At 42.0% G+C, this 18,652-nt stretch overlaps 1 protein-coding gene across 1 annotated transcript in view; it reads left to right on the top strand.

Moving 5' to 3' along the window:
- The first annotated feature begins 2,121 nt into the window (after positions 1 to 2,121).
- Positions 2,122 to 18,652, top strand: part of UBR5 (ubiquitin protein ligase E3 component n-recognin 5) — an 86,398-nt gene continuing 69,867 nt past the window's right edge. Inside the window, exon 1 of the mRNA XM_074145801.1 lies at positions 2,122 to 2,183. Coding sequence (XP_074001902.1) covers positions 2,122 to 2,183 — 62 coding nt within the window. The remainder of the gene's footprint in view (positions 2,184 to 18,652) is intronic.

The raw sequence follows: 18,652 nt of genomic DNA, 5'->3' as shown, positions 1-18,652 counted from the left end.
GAAAAAGCAGGATAAAACTAACAAGCTTTGATACAATCAAATGCAGCACCAAATAATCTAAAAACTCTTAGCTCTGTCCTAACTGGAAAAAAAAAGGTAAATTGCAGCTCTACCCATTTTTAAAAGCACAGCTGCTGCCATCTCACCGTTTCTACCAAACAGAATGAGTCTTACTCCCTGCCTTGTGTATTTCCAGAAACCTGTTTGGATTTTCCTTCTAGGATAAGGTAAATTACTTATTTGTATTCTTGAATCCACTTGAATATCACTGTAACTTGAGAACAGAACATATGGGGAAACAGTGTCTGAGAATAAGAAACCTGGACAACATAAACTGAGTATTTCTTCTCTTTACCAGATTTCCTCATGTTAATGATAGCTGTATCGAAAAAAACCCAAACTTCGCAAACTCCCTAAATCTTTGGGCTGCAAGCAGCTACATCAGCTGACTCTTGGATTCGCTCCTTTTGGCTGTGCTGGAGAAAGAGCCAGGAAAGGGGAATGGCAGATGGGAAGCTGCAAAATTCCTTAGATTTGATAGTGCAGGAGCAAACTGAGATTTTCAGGGTTTATGATTACACAGCCTCAGAAATGAATTATAACTCACTGAACTACGTTCTAGAATTTTTTGTACCATTATCATGTGATTGCCAGCATTCCTCACATGCTAAAAAGTTCCAAGCTGGTTTTCTAAATTTCTGATTTCCTGAAAATAAGTCAGAGCAGGCTGCAAAAGCAGCAAATTCCAGTAAAAAAATAAATCAAAGCTTAGTACAATCTCAGCCAAGATGTTAGTTTCTATAGAAACAAATGGCTGTTTTATTGACTTTGTTACTCAACTTTCAGCAAATTGAGATGTTAATTTGTTAAAAACAGCTCCATTTGCAAGGTATGCTTTCTTGGAACAGTACAGTTAAACCCTGTCCAGAGGGAAGGTGCGCAGCCAGAGTGGTATTGAGTGCTTCGCTGGCTTGAGAAATAACTTTTTATGCTGATGTACCACCAATCTCCCTGGGAAAAAAAAAAAAAAAAAAAAAAAAGTGGATAATTCTGGCTGTTGAAGGGAAGAAGTTACAAACAACTAGGAATTACAAAGCAGGCAGCCAGCCTCGGAGAGTAGGTGATGAAGGCCAGCGGGTTTGAAGCCCACCTGCGGCCACCCGTACACCGCGGGGGGGAAAGCCCTGTCGTGTGCCCCCCCCGGCCGCCCTACGAGGAAACCCCCGGAGACAGACACGGCTTCACACCGCAGCTCCCCTACTCCCACCCCCGGAACCACTCCGGCAGCCTGCACCCGCGCCGGTCCCGGCCGAGAGGCCGGTCACAGCCCCCATTTCCCCTCCACGGGGCTCAGCGACCGGCGATACACGCCGCTCACGGGGAACGGCTCGACCCGCGCCGCCCCAGCGAGCCCCAGGAAGGCGTTCAACGCGCTACAAGGCCGCGGCGGGGAGGGGAGAGCCGGCGGAAGGGGCCGTGGCACTACGGACTATGCCCGGAGCGTGCTCCTGGCGCCGCCACCGGCTGGGCCGCCTCAGGGCTGGCCCGGCCTCCCCCCCCCGCCGCGGCCCGGCGCCTCAGGGAGCCCCGCGCGCGCGCGCGCCACCCCGCCCGCCGGGAAGCCTCTCGCGGGGGGGGGGGAAGGGGGGAGGGGCACGTGCTCCATTACGTTCCCCCGCGCATGACGACACCGCGCTCCGCCAGGCCTACCCCGGCCAATCGGCGGCGCGCTTAGTGCAGGGGCGCCGCGCGGCGGCGCGCGCGCCAGTCAGCGCGAGGCTTACACGACGGCCGCGCGCCGCCGCCCCGCCCTCCCCGGCGCGGCGCACGGAGGGAGGGAGACGGGCCCGCTGGAAGTTAAGATGGCGGCGCGTGTGTGAGTGCGGTGCGGGCCGAGCCTTCTCCCGGCGCCGTTGCGGCCGGCTCCTTCTTCCCCGAGCCCCCCGCACCGCGGCGGGTGAGCCCAGGACTCCGCCGGCGGCCTCTCAGCGGCCCCGGGGGAGGGACGGAGGCCGAGCGCCCCCTCCCCCGCCGCACTCCCCCCTCCGCCCCCATTGTGTGCCCGGCCCCCGCCCGCCCGCCTCCCTCCGGCGGGGGGGGGCAGCGGCGGCGGCGCTGAACATGACCTCGATCCACTTCGTGGTGCACCCGCTGCCGGGCACCGAGGACCAGCTCAATGACCGGTGAGGGGCAGGCCGTGCGGCGGGGGGCGGAGGGGAGGGGCTGATGGCGGGGCTCGGCCCCCCGCGGGTGAGGGGAGGGGCCGGCGGTGGCCGGACGGAGCGGTGGGGGCGCCCCGGGGGAGCGGGCAGCGCCGGCGGTCGGGGACGTCGCGGACCCCTTCCTCCCCCCCCTCCCCCCCCCCGCGCCGTCCCGCACTGCCGAGCTGCAGGGCCCCGGTGCTTGCCCCCCGGAGCGGTACGGGCCCCGCCGCACGCACCCGGCCTCCCTGGGCGGCCGCCGCCGTCAACTTTGCCCCCCGAGGGAGCGGGGGTGGGTGGGGGGCCGTGACCTTCGCGGCGGGCCCGACGTCCCGTGGCCGCCCCGGCGGGGACTCCGGCCTGGCGGGGGAGTCCCGGCGTCCGCCCGAGGAAGTGGATTCCCGGGGATCCCCGGTCGAGAAGGAGAGAGAACGTGTCCATATCAATCAGCGATGGAGCGAGGCAGACAATGCGGGTGGGGGATCGCGGTGTGTGTGAGAAGGATGGGGGCGAGGATAAAGAAGAGGCACGGCAGGGGTGTGAGAGGCGCACGTACCGCCACTGTGCTCTGCCTTCCCCTTCCTACATACCGTCTTCTTTTGTAAATAAGGAAAAGGAGGCCCGATCTCCACGTTCCTGATCGTGTGCGGCTTGCCTGGGAGGGGAATGACAGCTAGAACAGAAGCGCAGTCGCTTGTAAACCTTATGGCTAACTTTGTGTCGGGTTGGGGGAGAGAAATTGCAGGCTGGAGAGGAAAACTGGAATGGTTGGGAGAAAATAAACCCGTGAACCGAATTTTCGTTCCTGCTTGATGTATATTTGACAGCACTCTGTGTGGCTGTCAGATGTTTCTTCTCTAGTGATTACTAATGGTATGTGTTATAACTTGTAATTTTTACTTGTGCTCTTTTATATAGAAATTCTTAAGAAAGGTCTTTTCATCTCTAATTTCTTATAAATTTATGTGTGAATAAATTGAGATCTTTAATCATCACTGGATATGAAACAACATGTTTTTACGCTATACGTAAATGTTACTAAATTTTGGCAAGTAGTATCTAAATATTTATAAATCTTAAAAATTATGGGCGTTTGGTTGTATTCTTCTGGTTTTGATCTTACCAGGTTTCAGAGTAGGTCAGGGTCCGGCTCACTTCCACTATTGTTTGTTTGTAGCTAGGTCACTTTTCCAAGTCCAGTCTCTGCTGAGATGCCTCTGTTAAAACACCATTGAAATTCGAGGGCTTATGATAAGTAAAGTAGGTCATTGTAAAGGTAAAATTTTTGCCAAAATTTAATGGCATCATCCCTGCCATTAAACAGGGAAAAGAAACTTCTAATGACAAAATAGGTCCAAAACCTGCAGTGTGTTAATGTGGAGTGTGATTTTTTTCCCTTAACCTGATAATACATTTTAATACATTTTACAGGATCCTGCTTCCTAGGAGGCCTGCCCATCCTTATGGGATTGATTTGCTTTCTCCACACTAATATATTCAAATTTGGCATACATCTTCCTTTAGAGTAACATACTCTGAGGGGTGATGCTGTACTAGGAGTTCTTCCACTTCTTCATTGCACTGTTTTGATTTTAGGCAAGATCTAGGACTTTGAACTTGAAAGGACCCCAGTGTTTTTTCTTTTTTTCCTTTTTTTTTTTTTCATGTTGATAGGCCCTTAGAAAACATTTATCGTGTAATTATCACACACGGTGCGAGAGAGCTCATCTGTTTTTTCTTGAATGTCACCTGTTTTGTCGACTTATTGATGTTAAATATGCTGCCACTTCAATCTTCATAACGCTTCCTAATTTTTCTTTTTCTTTCTTTTTATTTTCCCCTTCTTACCACAACAGCAGCTCTTACAACTTATACTTGATACAGGAAGCTTCATAATCTGTGGTAATTAATATATGGAGAAAGCTGAAGAAGTGCTATTAAGTAGTGACTTATTCTGAAAAATCAAGTGACTCCTTGATCTGAACTGCTAGTCATAAATTTCCACTTCATAAATATAATTTTACTAGGAGTGCAGTAGCTGTGTATCAGAACCGTAATGTAGTGAAATCAAAATGATTCATAAATAGGGTTGAAGCACACACATGTGCTGGAAATGCCAGTTCAATTTTATCAGTAGCATTGCTGCTTATTACTACTCTGCCAATATAGAACAGGATCTAGATAGCTTAATAAATTCTCTTATACATGCACGTAGAAGTTAAGATCTTGGAACATTTCATCTCTCTATGATGTTTCTTTCCCCTCTCACACTTCATAGGCTTTTTGAGTCCGCGCTGCAGACAGTGATCAGTAGCTCAGGTTAATTTTTTTTCTGTCTGCTTTTTGAATGATAATTGCTTCTCAAAAATCTGATTTTGGGGGACCGTAATTCTGCATTGTACGCTTTCACTTGTAGTGTACATAGAACATGATCGGTTTTGTTGCTTTCAATATTGGATCCGTGTTCTGCATGTAAGGAATAATCACATTTTAAACCACAGGGGATTTATTTGTGCAATCCCTGTGTGTTCAGGATACATGACAATTTTGAATTTTTATAATAAAGTATTTGATACATTATGCTTGATAATCAGTGTAGGTATGTGAAGGGGGTGAAGTGTGTTTGGAAAACATCCTTCTCCTGAAGTATTGCTCTGCTCTTAAGCAGCCTCCAAAATGTGAGGAAGTTGGTTTTTTTCAGTTTGGTTTGGTGCAGTTTTTGTCACTCTCTTTTACAGTTTTTAATAGATTTTCTCTGTAATATGTTATGCCTTTTATTCATGTAGCAACTTGGAGAGTGGTAAAATACTTTGAATAAAGAAGGAGAAAGTAACTATGGACCACAAATAATTGGGAAGACTCCTGAGCACACCTGCACATCATCTGAAAGTACTTCTTAACTACTGTTTTTGAAAATACTAGTTAACTACCATCAAGGTACAATATTATTAGAGCTCTCTCAAATAAGTTGAAGCAGTGTTGGTTTGTTCATGGTATTCACTCGGATGTCTGGAAGCTAGTTGCACTGAAGAAAGCTTGTAGAGGACAAGGTTATATTTACTTTTGCAGTTGTGTTAGGATTGATTTTTTGAATTGGAGGGTAGGCTAAACTTTTGTTTAGGATGAACTGAGGTAATTAAGCTTTTTCCAGTAAGTTTATTTAGGAAGATAGGTAACTTGGACTTTTTCCCCTGAGCAATTTGTTCTCTGCAAAGTGAATATGCAAAGTTTAACGGGAGAAAAATTGGATATTGCCTGCAGTTTGAGAAACAACCCCAGAAAGTATTTGGGATGTAAATAATTAATGGCTTTAATCTTTGAAAAAGAGATGCCCAGCTTCTGTTGCAGTGGATGTTAGATATATTTTGTTGATTATCCATCTGTTTCGTGTATGTTTCAGGGTTGGAGACTTTGTGCTTTGTGAAGGAAGTTTGACACAAAATTTCATAGATAAGTCATTCTTAGTAAATTCTTCTTAATGTATTTCTTAATTTAATGTTGGGTTAGGAAGTGGGTGTAACCATGACAAATAACCATTTCTTGGCTGTTATGAAACCTCACAGGAGCAGTTTAACTTGCTACTCTGTAGAATGGGAAGGGGAGTCTTTCACCTTACATGAATGGCATTCTGTACATGAACTAACTTTCAGGGACAGGATTCCCACCTCAAGTCTTTGCCTTTGTTTTTACGTTATACTAAGAAAATTCTTGTCAGCTAAGCCACTTAAGTTCTAGCATAGGGTAAGATGTCATTTTTGAAATGCTCATTGACACAGTGTTGGTGTGCTTTTTCTGCTCCTCTTGAAGTTGTGTTGTAATGAATTTGGTTAAATAGAGAGTATTCTGAATTTAAGATGAGTGTTAAGAAGTAGTATGTTGTAAGGTTTTGCAGTAAGCTCTTTGAAACAAGTAAGGTGACCGAGAAAAGTTCATTTGAAGCTTCAGTATTTATGTACAGTCAGCTTTGGGGGAAGAAAGGATTATCTCACTCTTGTGTGAGTTTGGTTTTCCTTAATAATATATACAATGCTTTTCTCCGTTACTCAAATATTACTTACTTTAGGCCATGCCTGAACTGAAAAACTAAGTAGTATACTTTACATTGCCTGCATTGTTTACACCCTCTGATAAGCAATTTCTGTGGAAAAAGTACCTAGCAAGAATGAACCCTTTTAGTCTGTGTATCTCATAGCTTATGTACAGGAAAATGTAATTTCAAGGTAATAGGCAAGCAATCAGTGGGTATGTGGGCTACTGCTCTGGCAGATTTTCTTGCCCCCTCCTCCTTTGCATGTACTGATGAGCAAATCTGTTAAAAATCCTAAGCAGATGTTGCTGGAAGGAGCTGGTGTAGGGTGTGGTGTGGTTCTGTGCTGGGAGCCAGAAGGGATGTGGAGCTGGTGTCCTGGCCCCACACTTCCGCGGGAGCCACGCACTGAGAGGGAGAGGGAGCTCCTGGTAAAGCAGATGTTTATTTAGCCCTGAACTCCCTCTTCTGCATCCGCAGGTGTGCTGGGAGGGTACCTGTCCTCCTGTGGAGAGGAAGGCAGCCTGAGTGTGGACTTCCCTGCTGTTACTGTCTTGTAATCTGCATTGCTGCTCCAAGTTGGGGGAAAGAAGGAATTGACTGACTTTTTCTTAAACAGAAAACCTGCAAGTTGTGTGCAGATAATACAGTACTTGTTTTAGCTCGAGTGGTTTATTTTGGTGCGCTTTAAACTGTTTCCTAATCTACTTTGGCGAAAGTGAAGTTAGCCTGCCTCAAACAGGTATAGATGGTTTAATTACATGAAAACCATTGCTGATGTAGTACTTTAATTCCCCGAGTTACAGTTGTTTGATGAGACTTCAGGAACGAGAGAAGCATTGACTTTGTTTTTAGGATTAATTTCTTGAAAGCATAACAAAACTTAAACTGATTTCTTTCAGAAGAGTGAGGGAATGGCATGACTGTCATGGCATTATTATCATCAGACTCCTAGTTGGGAACATTTTTTTTTAAAATAAAAGGTTTGCATCAAAAGGTTTGCACCACCACTGTGGTTATACAGACCATTACAGAATTCAGGTATTGAGAAGCAGTGCACTAAGATTTGATCTTACTTCAGTATTATTATTTAAGGATGATAATTTGGGAGATTAAGCATCAGAACTTGCACTTAAGCATCATTTCATATCTGGCTGAATGTGAAAGGTTACTTACACACAGGCTCTAGGCCTTTTTGGACTTTGCTCTGCCAGGGTCCTTTTCTGGTTACAATCGTTTGCTATGCCGCAGACACTGCTTTTTAGAGAGTACGTATGTAATTGTCTGTGAATGTTCTTGCTGAAACTTTCCTGAGATGTTGTAAGTCAAAGTAATTGCTCTCATCTTAAGGAGGGAGGTTTGTTTTCCCCACTTCCTACCTTGCACTACCTTTTAAGTGTCTGATCCCACAGTAAACGCTAACCCTGGTAAAGTAAATTAAATACAGTTTTGTGGATTGGGAAATTGAACTGTTTTACCTCCTGTTTGAGTGAGAATCAGAATAGATGGATAAAGAAGGGGGGAATTTTGAAAAGTGCTGCAGGAGGGAGAGTTGGGAATGAAGAACGGGGAAGAGAAAGCAGGGTTGAGCTCCTTCCATTTTGAAAGCAGCAAGTTTATTTTGGCTACTGTAATGTGAAACTGTACTGTGAATGTGATCTGAGCTGTGAGAGTAGTGACCTGTCACAAGAAATTTAGTAAAATAGTAATTGGGGCACAAATGCTGCCTCGTTCTTTTTTTCCTTCTCAAGTTATTTTTGAGTTTTGAGCATATTTGTTGTTAGACCAATGATAAAGTAAGATTAATGGAACAAGATATTAATAACCATATTTTAAGGTTGGCAATGCAAGTTAGAGCTGCTGAAAACAACTTTTTCTAATTCTAAGAACAGTAGGATATCCGTCAATGACATTTACATTCTAATTCTTGATAAAAGTAAAAATATGTAATTGACAGTATACTTTTAACATAACTCTGGTATAGTAAGTATGTTTTTACTGAATGTTCTAGTTGCCATGTGGGATATTTGGTAAAAAGATATTTGTCAAAAATTTGTAATTGAACCATAAAACAGATGTAAAGGGTATGAGACCTTTTTCTTAAACTGTCTAAAGTTTAAGTAGGTAACTATTCGTACACAATTACATTTAGGTGAAAAATTACTTGAGAAAAACAACCAAGGGTGTACCTAAGTATGGCAAACTCTGCAGTCTGTTGTAGCTGCCTTTTTACAGTTATAGTGTGGTTAATTGTTCGTGACTTCAATGAAATAGATGGTAGTATGTATTTGAAAATTACATAAAGAAGCAGAAGGGCTTTCAAGGTAGCTTTTACTGTAGTGATTGCAGTAACAGCAATCTAGGTAGTTAAGTCTGCAAGATGGTTCCTGTAAAAGCTGCTGTTTTGTCTTTCTGTGCATCAGCTCAACAGCCACTTACGCAGGAGAAAATCATATTCAAAAACTACTTGTGCTTTTCAGTTGCACAAACATTTTTTTAAAGCTTGAATTCAGTGAAGTCCACTAAGGATTTGTCTCTTAGTAACAACTTCACATAGAAGACTGCAGTAGTTGGCATCTGTGTATGCCCCAGAGAAAACATGGGGACAAGGCCTAATTGTAGTGGCTAGAGAATTTTAAATTGGGAAGAACCATTAGGAGAAAAAAAACTGAAATAAGCGTGCAATTGTAATTTTCAAGGTGCACATTTATTTTGCCCAAAACTGTAAGCCTGTCAGTTTAAATGAGGATGGTCACAGGACTAGTTAATCCACTACAGCAATAATTATCCAGGTTTCAGATCTTAATTCTTTTCTTTTTCTGGCATACAGCTATTTTGACAATATGCTCTGTACTCTACTTTTTAAAATCTTTCTTTGCTTAAAAAAAAGCAGTCAACCAGTACTGCTTCCTTTTCTCTTACCCTTCCCCTCCAAGGAAAATTAACTATTTTTTTTCAATATGAAGAGCTTTTTGTTACGTTTGACGCAGAACATGTGCTACCTCACTGATACAAACGTATGAAGTTTGCCTTTTCTAAACACTTCATACATACTGTAAAACTGAGTAGAAAGGCATAAGGTGGGTACACTGGTCATCTGCATTTAAGTAAAACTGCCAATTTGGATCCAGTTGAGGAGTGCTATAATTATTGAATTTGCTATCTTTGAAAATTTTGTCTTCCTCTCACAAGTCTTGCTGCTACTGTCAGCACTTCTCAGCGGAAGTTCGCATGATAAATATGCTTCACTCGGTTTTTCAGCAAATCTTAGCTACTATGCTTTGAAGTGCAATGTGTTTTACAGTACTAACTGGTACAGAAAAATTTTGAATGTTCCCTTGCCACCCTTTTGTAACACCCCAGCATGGTTATATTTTGTTGCAGTTCTAAAAATGAGCTTTAATGTAGCATCTTATGCTTTGTCTCCTTGGCAAGTTTTTGTAATCCCAAGTCTGTTGTTGTTATGCCGTAAGATGTCTCAGTGATTTCTCAAATTGTTTACATCCACAATGGAGATGAAATGTGTATCTACTGTAATTTTGTTTTGGACAGCTTTTTTTCATTAAACTGTTTACTACCTTTTATCGGAAAAGATGGCTCAAAGTAGCTTTGGTCCCTTATGTTTCTGATTTAATTTTACATTATGGCATTTTATTAAAGAACGCAGAATAAAAAACGTTGAACATTCACATGATTAGTACTATTTTGGACATTAACTGTGTTGGAACTTTTTGCTGTCGCTGTTACTTTATTGCCAGCTGTGATATCTGCCCATTTAATTTGTGACAACGGTAGTGTAACTCAACAGATGAAAGCACGAAGGCTGCTGGAGACTTCAGTAATCTTACGAAATTTGTCTTCAGCAAACCCTTCCCCCCATTCAAGGGGGTATGATTTTTGTTTGTTTGGGGTTTTTTTGCTTTTTACTCAAAGTAATTAGTATTGTGGGCAGTGGGCAATATCTTGAGTAATCTAGGGTGACTGTACCCATGCAGCCGTAGTTTGCCTGTTCATTAGAAAATAGCCCAGAAAGAAACTCTGTGCTCTGTACACAGGGATTGGTGGTATTACTTTGTGCAGCATGTTTGCAATCATCAGTTAAGCTGGGTGCTAATTTTGGTTTTTCTTACACTGTATAGAAATAGTAGTTGAGTAGTTTAAGCCAAGCGTGTGTTAAAACTGCATTTTAAAAATTTTCATATAGTCTTTAATTAAGCTTCATTAAACCTAAAACTCTCACCCTTCTCATCTTTGGGGTAGATTATATATGTAGGTAGTTCTGATACAATGAGATGGATCTTGATTGGGATCTCTAACTTCTACCAAAAATTGTAATTTTCACCATATAGTTTCTAGTGTGGAGTCTGGCATTGACTTAATATGGTCAAATGTTTGTGCTGCAGTGTTTTTACCAAAGGCTTAACTGCAAACTAGGTGCTTACCCATGTCAGTGCAGTTGAATGAGAGCTGTAGGTCTTACGTTGTTGTCATTTGAAGTCACTGGGGTTTGTCACTTGCTTCAGTAAGTGTGGTATCATTTTAATTTCTCATTCATCTTGCAAAAATAATGTTTTTAAATGTGTCTCTCGGTGTTTATTCTTTCATTTATGGTATGAAGTTTTGCTGTTCTTTATCCAGCCTGAAAATGATCGGAGCTGCATTTTTTTTGCCTTTCTAGTAAATATCAAGAAGTGCTCTTCTAGAGAGGATTTATAGCTTTTAATCAATTTTATATTGTTTTTCCTTGTAATATAGCTGAGTTATTGTTGCCTGACCTTTAATGAAGATCTTTCTTATGTTGTTGAAACTCTTTTCTTCAGCTTTGACCACAGTTAGTACATTAGTAGCAGCAGTTTTCCTTCTCTTTTTTTTTTTTTTTTTTTTTTAAGGCATTAGTTATGCAATTTGCTGACTTTGGCAAAATGTATCTGTCTCTAGAGCAGGGATTTAAAGGTACTTAAAAAAAAAACATTCCAATGATACAAATCATAGCATCTTGTCATTGTGGGGCAGATTGGGTAGGCAGAATGAAATCTGGCTAGGATTTCCCTGCTCTTGATGGGAGGGCGTGGGGGAATGACAGGCTGTTTGCTGGCAGGGCCAAAGCTTTGTTTCTTTCTCATGATGCAAAATCTGTATCTGGCAAGATACCTTACCTGAAATAGTATGGCTGTAGGCAAAATGTGAAGCAGGAGGTGCGCAACGTGCTGCTTCATGAGTTCTTGTAGAGGAACCAAAATACTAGTTATGCTGAGGGGAAGCATCTGGAATTTTGTGGCTGTGGTACAGACAAATGGAAAAGAGAGAATCTGTTTTTCGGCAATGCAAAAAAGTATTGTGATGAGCTGTGCACCTCAAAAGCTGGGGTTTCTTTTGGGTTATTTGGCCTACAGTGTGCATCTGACAAAACAATTTGGCTGCTTGTTTTTCTGGCATGGTCCTTGCTCTCTACTCCCTATGCCAGGCCTCATTCCGTTCCTATCTAAATCAAAGATGCAGTGTCTGAGAGGAAGGTTTTAAGATGCATGTTTAGTAGAAGACAGTGCAGTGTGAGGAGGGGAGTCCGTGGTATTTAAAAGACAGTTTTATTGAGTTTGAAAAAGTGACATGCAGACAATACTATGATGTCAGAGTTTTTGTTAAAGACTGCAAGCCTTGGAATTGCAGGAATTGGCAAGTAAAGGACAGACATGCTAAATGATCTTTCCTTATTGCTAAAACTAATTCAGCATGTGAATAAGCGTGCTGGACTTCACTGCAAAGCAATTAGAATTCAGTGTCTTGTTTGTACTTTGTTTTCAATGAAATCACTTGTACAAAATATACTGTTGCTTTTCTGCAGCCAAGACACAAAGTATTTAATAACATGACAGTTCTTGCTTTTTAAAATATTTTTGTAGCATTTGAATGCTCTAATCAAAGGCCATTTTCCATCTTTGCACATAGTGGTCATGGCTTCCAAAAGCTTAGAGCAAGAACGAAAGGAAGAACGGTGGAGAGATTATGATTTGAGTTCCCACAGTAGCCTCAGCTGGGACCAGAACTTGGCTCTCTTGGCTTTAACTGGTGTGCTGGTATACAGCCTCCCTGGTGGTTTGTAATTAACTCTTGAAGGAGCTTTAACAGTCTATCACAATGGGACACAAAAAGGTTTTAAGATTTTGCAATGACTGGATTTTTATTTTGATAATTTTATTTTTTTAGTGGAATCCCTACAATTCTGACATTCTGACATCCCAACATTCTGACAATAAAAAATAAGATTTTTTTCCCTGTGTCTAAATGTGGTCTTTTAAGTTTCACTCGTTCTAGTTAAACAAAGTGTACAGCTTTTTAGATACATTTTGGTAGCTCACATTCATATGTTGTTCAGTGTAGTAATACTGGCTCACGTTATTTCATGTGAGTATTTTTCAAGTATCCTTGAAGACAGCCTTGGAGCTCTAAGTTCCTGTTATCCACCTTTTACTGTCATGGAAAGATACACTTACTGAAATGATGGATAGCTGAATAGCTTACAACTTCCGTTGTTTTAAGATTCGGAACTTGCACCCAACTGAGTTCGTTGATCCAACTGTTTAGCTTTTAGCGGTCTTCTGTCTGAAGAAATAGCCTGCTAAATGTTAAACAGAAATTCTTTGCAGCTACAAGGACTTTGTGCAGTTGAACAGAATCTGGGAAAACAGAATGCTGATTTGATGCATTCTACACCAGAGAACAGATTTCTGTCTTGTATTGCCTGAATCTGCGACCCATATTCTTGGAAATCTACTGTCACAGAATAACATCAGATTGAGGCTGACTCACTCTCCTGTAGTATATTTTTCTTTTTCCCACAAAAACACCACTAAGCATTTGGGCAACCTGTAGCTGGAGATCTACTTTACTACCAAATCCTCTGGATCTTGTGCTAAATAACATATGTAGGTGTGCTGTAACTGCTATGTGCTAGTCCTGTCAGGATCCTATCATTTGTGATTTCTTTTTGTTTGTGCTCAAACTTTGTGTTACAACTTTTTTTTTTTTTTCAGAGAAGGGGCCATGCTGTCTCATAGCTATTTTAGGATTGGGTTTTTGCTTATTTAAAAAGCGTGATTGCCTTTTCTATTCCTCTTGAGGTAGGTTATGGCTGTGCTTTGCACTGTGGGTTTGGTGGTGTGTTTTTTGGTTTTGTGTTTTTTTTTTTTTAAATTGTTACTCAGAAAGTCACGTTGTTCATTGTCATTTAAACGATAGATCTGAAGAAAGGGTCTAAGTAGATTTTGAACTAGAGGAGCCAGTCAGCCAGCCTAAAAATTCATCATTAATCAGAGGCATCTAGCTTTGGCAAACCTAATGCTGCATTTCACAAGTCCTACAGGTGGCTGTCCCCTGGTCTTGCTGGAGGGGTTCTGTTCCTGCTAGAGAAACAGAGTACTTACCTCTGGATATCTTAGTAGCCATGAATATTTTTACTCCATGTCTAAATACTTTTCAGACACTTCCCTGACTCCATGGTGTAACTTTTTTTCTAAGCCACTGCCCTTACAGGGATTCTGTAGCAAAACAGGAACTCTTAGCTTTTCAGTGGCAAAACCCCTATCCTTTTGTTGCCATGTCTCCACATCAAATGTGTGGAGATCACATCCTGAAAGCAAAAAAGAACCTCAGAATCACAGGGTGGCTGAGAGTGGAAGGTCATCTGGTCCAACTGCCATGATTAAGCAGGACCACCTATAGCTGGTTGCCCAGGACTGCGTTCAGACAGCTTTTGAATAACCTCCAACTCTGCAACTTCCATGGGCAACCTACACCAGTGCTCAGTCACCCTCACAGTAAAAAAGTGTTTCCTGATGTTCAGAGGGAACTTCCTTTGCTTCAGTTAGTGCCCATTGCCTCATGTCCTTTCACTGGGCACCACTGGAAAGAGCACTTCATCCTCTTTATACCCTCCCTTTAGGTGTTTATGTATGTTAAGATCTCCCCATAGAGCCTTCTATTCCCTGGGCTGAATAGTCCCAGCTCTCTTGGCCTTTCTTAATTTGAGAGATGCTCCAGTCCCTTAATCACCTTTGTGGCCTTTTGCAGAACTCTCTCCAGTATGTCCATGTCTCTCTTGAACTGGGGAGTCCAGAACTGAGACAGAACGCCAGGTGTGGCCTCACCAGTGCTGACTAAAGGGAAGGATCGCTTCTCTCAGCCTGCTGGAAAGACATGGTCTAATGCAGCCCGGGATACCATTCACCTTTACCGCAAGACATGCTGGCTCGTGTTCAACCTGTTGTCCACCAGGACTCCCAAGTCCTTTTCTGCAGAGCTGCTTTCCAGCTGGGCCATTCCCAGCATACACTGGTGCATGGGGTTGTTCCTCCCCAGGTGCAAGACTTGGCACTTCCCCGTGTTGAAATTCATGAGGTTGCTGTGCTCTGGGTGGCAGTGTGATCCTCTGTCGTATTGGCCACTTGTCCCAGTTTGGTGTCATCTGCAAGCTTGCTGAGGGTATACTCTGCCCCCTCATCCAGATCATTAATGAAGATGTTGAACAGGACTGTTGTATTGACCCCTGGGGTACACTGCTTGTCACTGGCCTCCAACTAGACTTCATGCTGCTGATTGCCACCCTCTGGGCCCAGCCATTCAGCCAGTTTTCAGTTAATCTCACTGTCTGCTCATGCATCCATACTTCATGAGCTTCTCTGTGAGGATGTTATGGGAGGCAGTGTCAAAAGCCTTACTAAAGTCTGGGTAGACAATATACACTGCTTTCCCCTCGTACTCCTATACAGTGATGTGAAATCTGCTGTGCTTTCTTAAAACCAGAACTGAAATATGTGCTTACCCTCTCTGTAGGGTGAAGAAGATAGCTAAGTCATTTTACCTGCCTATGCAGTATGTGTTTAGTTCTAAATATTAGATATTGGTGGGTATCTTCTCTTTAACCTTCTGATGTTGTTGCCACTGTCCTGTCTTTGCTAATGTCTGTTGTCCTGCTTTAACCTTGTTGTGGGCTAGCTTATATCTAACTTTAGATATAGATCATGATCTATATCAGTGTTATTATATAGTGAAATAATAATGGTCTGCTGTAAAGGAATGTACTTTCTGTAATCATTGTATTACCTGAAGACTTTTCAGTGATATTGCAGAAAACTGTTTTCAAGAGATTAATTTGTTTGATGTTTGCCATATTAGCTTTCTGCTATATCTTACTGATTCAGCACAGTGTGTTGTTACTGTTGTTCCAGAGAGGACTGTTAAACGGTCAGAACTACCTTTATCAACCAAACTGACAGTTTTGCAAAATAGAAAACAACGTTTGGGAGCCATATTCTGTAAACCCGTGTTGGTTGATCCCATGAAATGTAAGAATAGTTGTTACTGACAAGAGGTCTGTCCTGCTTTCCTCCTGTTTGTGGCAGTGACCAGTGCTAGGTGACAGGAGAAGAGTGTTAGAATAGGGCAGGCATACAGTGATGCTTTTCCAGCTTCTAAGAATATGCAGCTCAGGGATTTCCTGAGCAGTAGGTGTTGGTTTAATATGTAATAACCAAATAGTCCTAACTTATATTACTTGGAATGGGGAGAGAGCACGGTGTAAGCCATGATACACCAGATTGCTGACAAAATGGAGAAATTACTTTGTCTTCTTGTTTGTTTTGCTCATCTGTGTATTACAGTCTAAACATGTGGTCCCACCCCACTGCTGAATAGTATTGATTACCTTGGAGGTTGGGATTTTCTTTTTTCTTATGGGCATGGCTTTGCTACAGATAATCTTATTGCCTGCTTTTGTGTGGTACATTAGCATTATTTTTTTTTTTTTATGGATGCTCCCCGCTTACTACCCAGACTGACATAAAGCACATTTCTACTTCCACTGCCCTGCACTGCCCCCCACCCCGGCCCTTTGCTCCAACTCCTTGATAGAAAAGAGGTTTTTCACCTTTTTTTCTTTATTTATTCCATTAGGAGAAAGGTGTTTGGTATGAGAACCGTGGAAGGCTGCCTCTTTTGAAACTGTTTTCTAGTGTCTGACATGGTAATCAGGATGTGGCAATTGGGGGCGGGATCCTTTTGTGTGCTGTATTACAGCATGGAAGACTGGTCACATGGATGTCATGTAAAGTCACATGGATGTGACTTTTACATCAAAGACAGCATGCAATGTCCAAGACATCATTGGGTCAGGAAACAAAGATTTCAAGATGTATTTGCTTAAGTTTCTCATTGGTGTCCATTTTCTGCGTTTCTGAGACTGTTTTCCTCACACCGATAGACAGGCACAGGAGTTCATTTCCACGGGACTCAAGATAGGCAAGTGTGAGAGGGCTTTGATCTGGAGGCTGTGCAGCTCATTAACAGGGCTAAAACCTCTTAATGGGCCACATAGTTGCCTCCTTGGGTCTGGCTCACTGTGCTCAGAGCACTTCAGAGTCTCAGCTGAGGGGTGGAGATGAAAGTTGTATTTACTTTAAGTGTTGATAGGTATGTTACTCAATACTGTTTTCCAGTACTTGAGTTAAGGGTTTTTTCCCCTCTTGGATAATTTGCTTGTTGTTAGCCTTCCCTTGGAAGAGCATTGTATCAGTTCTTTTATACTTCTTTCTGCTCTGGTGTGAAAGTCTCATGAATTTGTTGGCTTACAGACTTCATTGACATATTAAGTTGTCTTAGAGAGGCCTGATCACTTAGGAAAATCTACCAGGGCTGAATTAGTTTTATATTTAATTTTCCTACTCAAAGTTGTTCATCATACCAAGCTGCTTTTTATAAAATGTACATTTCCTTTTCCTCCTCTGCAACTCTTACCATTGCCATGTGGTGCTGAAGTGGGGAAAGCTCTTGTGGTGGGGCCCTTGCCTGATATTTTAACTTTGAAGTGTACAAATAACTTTAAGGCTATAAAGGAGCAATTTAAGGAAAAATCCAAGAGAATATCTTGAATATTGTGCCTGGGACTCTGCAGTGTAACTTGCCGAGTACAGAAAGACTTCCTTCCTTCTGGAGACATGCAGCATGCGAACATTTTATTTTACATCTCTGTGGTTAAATCCTTTGTTTGGATTGCTTCACTTAAGTGATTTTTACTGTGTGTTCTTTAAAGACCTAGCTGACATTTAAAAATTTAGTCTAAAGTTGCAGAGGAAAATGAAAAATAGCTTGCTTTATGTTGTTACTGAAACTGAATCTCTGAGATGACAGAAATTATTTCAATACTTAGGAATACATGTGCTGGATATAGTTATTTGACCAAATCTGCAAAGTGTCAGATTAGATATTAGCACCTGTAAATACTGTTTCTGTTCAACAGCAAGTAAGTTTTTGAGGGGAAAATTATGCAAATCTTGCTACCTGAGATTTCTATTTACAGTGCACTCTACTTTTTATGTTACTGGCCTGCTTGAGAAGGTCTTGCAGATGTTGACTGAGTGTAGATGATATAGCTGTGGCTGGCTTCTTTTTTTTTTTTTTTTTTCTTTATTTTTGTAACTGTTAGTTTCCTAACACGTGGGGAGAAGGATGAGCATAGTTGAACTATTCTAAAACCTTGTAGCAGTAATAAAGTTCTGCTTATGGTTTCTTTGTTGGTCTGTGCACTGTTGCTGGCATGATGGAAATACTTGAGAAGGATGACTGGCAAGGTAGCAGAGCTGCTGACTGACTGCTGGAGGGAGCTGAGCGTGGTGAACATGTGTTATAGAAGTCTATAGTGTCTTTAAGAAAAATAACTCTCAGGGCAGCCTGCCTACTCTAAAACAGAAGATTTCAGTTCTTCCAAGTTGGGTAAAAGCACAAATTGTAAACCAGAATTTTGCTTATGTGGATTTAAGCACTTGTTTAAATAGGGTAAAGTTACTTTAAGTTGTACTGAAGTTTAGTATTTCTGTAAAATATTTAGTATTGTAAAATGGAGTTTCTCTGTGTCTCAGAAGTGTAAGAGAGCTTAACTTGGTTTTATAAGGCAAGATGTGGTGGATGTATCCTCAGACAAACTTCTCTGGAAATAGAAGTGTTCTTTGAGAGAAGTAATGTCTTGTGATGAATAAAAGCATCGCTTGTGAAGTCTGAGCTCCTGTAGTCCTGACCTGGAGCCCCTTCGGTTGCCTAGTGTGAGCATAGTTCCCTTCTATTATGATCAGTTTGGAGAAGCTAGAAATTCTAGCTGCAAAACTTAAAATAAAAGCAATCCCTACTTGGCTTGGACAAACTGACATCTTGTTTTCCTCACGACTGTTTTTGGATGAATTTTGGTAGGGATATTTAAAGAGAATGTGTCGTAACACAGAAGACGTCATCTCTAAACTTTTTGTCTAAAATTCTGGTGAGCTAGTGCATTTCCCCAAAAATCCTTTTGTGAGCAAAATACATGTTGCTTCTAACTGCATTCTTTGAAATAGTTTATTTGCCTTTAATGAAAAGTTTTCAAAACTTAGCCTGTCCAGGC

Source organism: Numenius arquata, chromosome 3 (genome assembly GCF_964106895.1).
Source record: "Numenius arquata chromosome 3, bNumArq3.hap1.1, whole genome shotgun sequence".
Classification (NCBI taxonomy): domain Eukaryota; kingdom Metazoa; phylum Chordata; class Aves; order Charadriiformes; family Scolopacidae; genus Numenius; species Numenius arquata.
The sequence above is the reverse complement of the archived record's forward strand: the minus strand, read 5'-3'. Positions and strand labels throughout refer to the sequence as shown.